This window comes from Castanea sativa, chromosome 1, assembly GCF_040712315.1.
Source record: "Castanea sativa cultivar Marrone di Chiusa Pesio chromosome 1, ASM4071231v1".
Taxonomy (NCBI): Eukaryota; Viridiplantae; Streptophyta; class Magnoliopsida; order Fagales; family Fagaceae; genus Castanea; species Castanea sativa.
The window spans coordinates 30,129,888-30,132,412 of record NC_134013.1 but is presented as its reverse complement, the minus strand read 5'-3'; the positions used below and the strand labels follow the sequence as shown (position 1 = coordinate 30,132,412).

Below are 2,525 nucleotides of genomic sequence, written 5' to 3'. Positions count from 1 at the left end.
AAGTGAATGATGCCTCAAGCAAGGTAGGTGAGACTGAGCTCAAGTTTTCTGAGACCACCAACCTCATTTCCACTCGAGACAAGGAGCTTATCGATTACAAGGGTGGCGCGAAAGCCCGAAAGCAGAGTTATTATGACAAGGGCTTCAGGCACGCCTAGAACTTAGTCGGGCCCGTGATCTTTCAGGCCTAGAAGTTCGGGTTCATGGAAGGCTGGATGGTAACCATTAATGCCATCGGGCTCCCCGATGACTCCCCCTTTAGGAATGCTGACCGAGTGCCCCTTCTCGAAGACCCTACTGTTGAGGCCCAAGCTGGAGATGAGGAAGAGGACAGAAGTGATGAGGAGGAAGGTGCTGAAAGCCCGAAATCTCGAGAGCTCTCTCGGTAGATTGACTCTCATTTGGTGGTGCTTGACGAGGATCAACCGAGGACTAGGACCACTGCTCTCAACCAAACTGCTCAGCCGCCAATCACTATTGACCCTCTGCCTAAGAATCCCTTAATCAGGCCAACAGCTCCTGCACCAGTTCCCCTGGCCAACACTACCCCTAGAGCTTAGACATAGAAAAAAACTTTGTAACCTGTTATTGTTTTTTTTAAGGGAAATCTGTATAAGACTAAAGGCTTTAACTTTCTCTTTATTATATTGAGTTTACTTTAGAAAAATTAATGCTCCTCGATTATTTTTATCAAGCCTTTCCTAATTCAGTGCCATTACTTAAGGTTTTGACGCTTATATAGGGGAGTGTCTGTGAGTTAATGTTAGGCAACATGATGATCGGGATGTTTGGCAACAAAGCTGAACCCATGGTTCATAATAAAATCAATAATCAACCTAAGTGTCACTGCTCGGTGACAGCATATGTATTCCAAGTCACTTGCAATGCATTGCATCCATGCACATTTGTAAACTAATATCATGTGATGTTCAAAAGACAAGGCTCTACCGTATTGTTAGTCCAAATAAAAACAAAATAAAGAAATAACCACAGTTGTGAATCGCATTCATATTATTGCTTGAATTCGAGACCAAGTATAGTTAAGTCTCACCTTTGGATAAACGTTAAGGTTTTCATCTAGTCGGTGATCGGGGCCAAGCCGAGCCAGGCTTCTGTCCTTAGGAGAAAACATTAAGGTTTCCATCTGGTCAATGACTGGGTCAAGTCGAGCAAACTTCTATCCTTAGGATAAATTGTTAAGGTTTCCATCTGGTCGGTGACGGGGTTAGGCCGAGCCAAGCTTTTGTCCTTAGGAGAAAACACTAAGGTTTCCATCTGGTTGGTGACTAGGGTCAGGCCGAGCCAGACTTTTGTCCTTAGGATAAATTGTTAAGCTTTCCGTCTGGTCGGTGACTAGGGTCAAACTGAGCTAGGCTTCTATCTTTAGGAGAAAATACTAAAGTTTCCATCTGGTTGGTGACTGGGGTCGGGTCGAGCCAAACTTCTGTCCTTAAGAAAAAATATGGAATAAGCACCCGGGAATTGTACGGTTTGTATGAACTATAAATGAGGCCAAATAACCAAAAATTACTCAGTTCTATTGCCTTTGATATCTTGCAAGTCAAGAAAACTGTCCCACACACCCCATTACATTCATTGGTAATACTTCTTTAAGTTGTAGACATTCCATGGTCGGGGCAGGGGCCTTTCTTCCAAATCTTCCAGATAGTAAGCTCCCGTCCCAGCTGTGGCTGTCACTCAGTAAGGCCCTTCCTAGTTCAGGGCCAATTTACCAACACTTTGGTTCTTCGTGCTCCCAATAGCCTTTCGTAAAACAAGATCCCCTGGCAAAAATTCCTAAGACTTGACCTTCCTGTTGTATCCCTGAGCCAACCTCTGTTGATAGTCAGTAAGTCGCACGGCTACTATGTCTCTATGTTCCTCCAAACCATCTAAGTTTTTAATCATGCGTTCATCGTTTCGTCGCTGTGCAAAACTTGTGATTCTAGAGCTTAACAAACTAACTTCCACTGGCACAACTGCTTTGGCTCCATAGGTCATGGAAAAAGGGGTCTTGCCTGTCAACCTTTTAGGCATTGTTCGGTAAGCCCATAGCACATTCGACTGCTCTTCAACCCAGTTTCCCTTCACGCCTTCTAGCCTTTTCTTCAGACTGTTCACGATCGTCTTGTTCATTGCCTCGGCCTACCCATTGCTCTAGGGGTACGCTGGTGATGAGTACCTGTTAATTATACCAAGGCCAGCACAGTACTCATGGAAAACCCTGCTGTCAAACTGCTACCCATTATCAAATACCAATGCTCAAGGGACTCCAAACCTTCGTAACAATACTCTTCCAAACGAACTTCTTCACATCAACGTCCCTAATATTCGCCAACGCTTCAGCTTCTATCTACTTTGGTAAAATAGTTTGTGGCCACTATTACATACCTTCTGTTTCCTAAGGCCCGAGGGAATGGTCCAATTATGTCGAGCCCCCATTGTGTAAAGGACCAAGGACTGATAATAAGGTTAAGATTCCTTCCTAGAAGGTGGAGCATGGGCGCGTGCTTCGGACACTGATC

The 2,525-nt window shown here is 44.6% G+C and overlaps 1 protein-coding gene across 1 annotated transcript; it reads right to left on the bottom strand.

The window, feature by feature from the left end:
* Nucleotides 1-1,797: 1,797 nt before the first annotated feature.
* On the bottom strand, nucleotides 1,798-2,136 carry LOC142624598 (uncharacterized). Its single transcript, XM_075798247.1, has one exon. It carries the CDS (start codon nucleotides 2,134-2,136, stop codon nucleotides 1,798-1,800), a length of 339 nt encoding a protein of 112 aa, XP_075654362.1.
* Nucleotides 2,137-2,525: the final 389 nt, after the last annotated feature.

Excerpts from the sequence above, each read along its gene's own strand:
- LOC142624598 (XM_075798247.1), bottom strand. The coding sequence starts at position 2,136 with ATGAACAAGACGATCGTGAACAGTCTGAAGAAAAGGCTAGAAGGCGTG.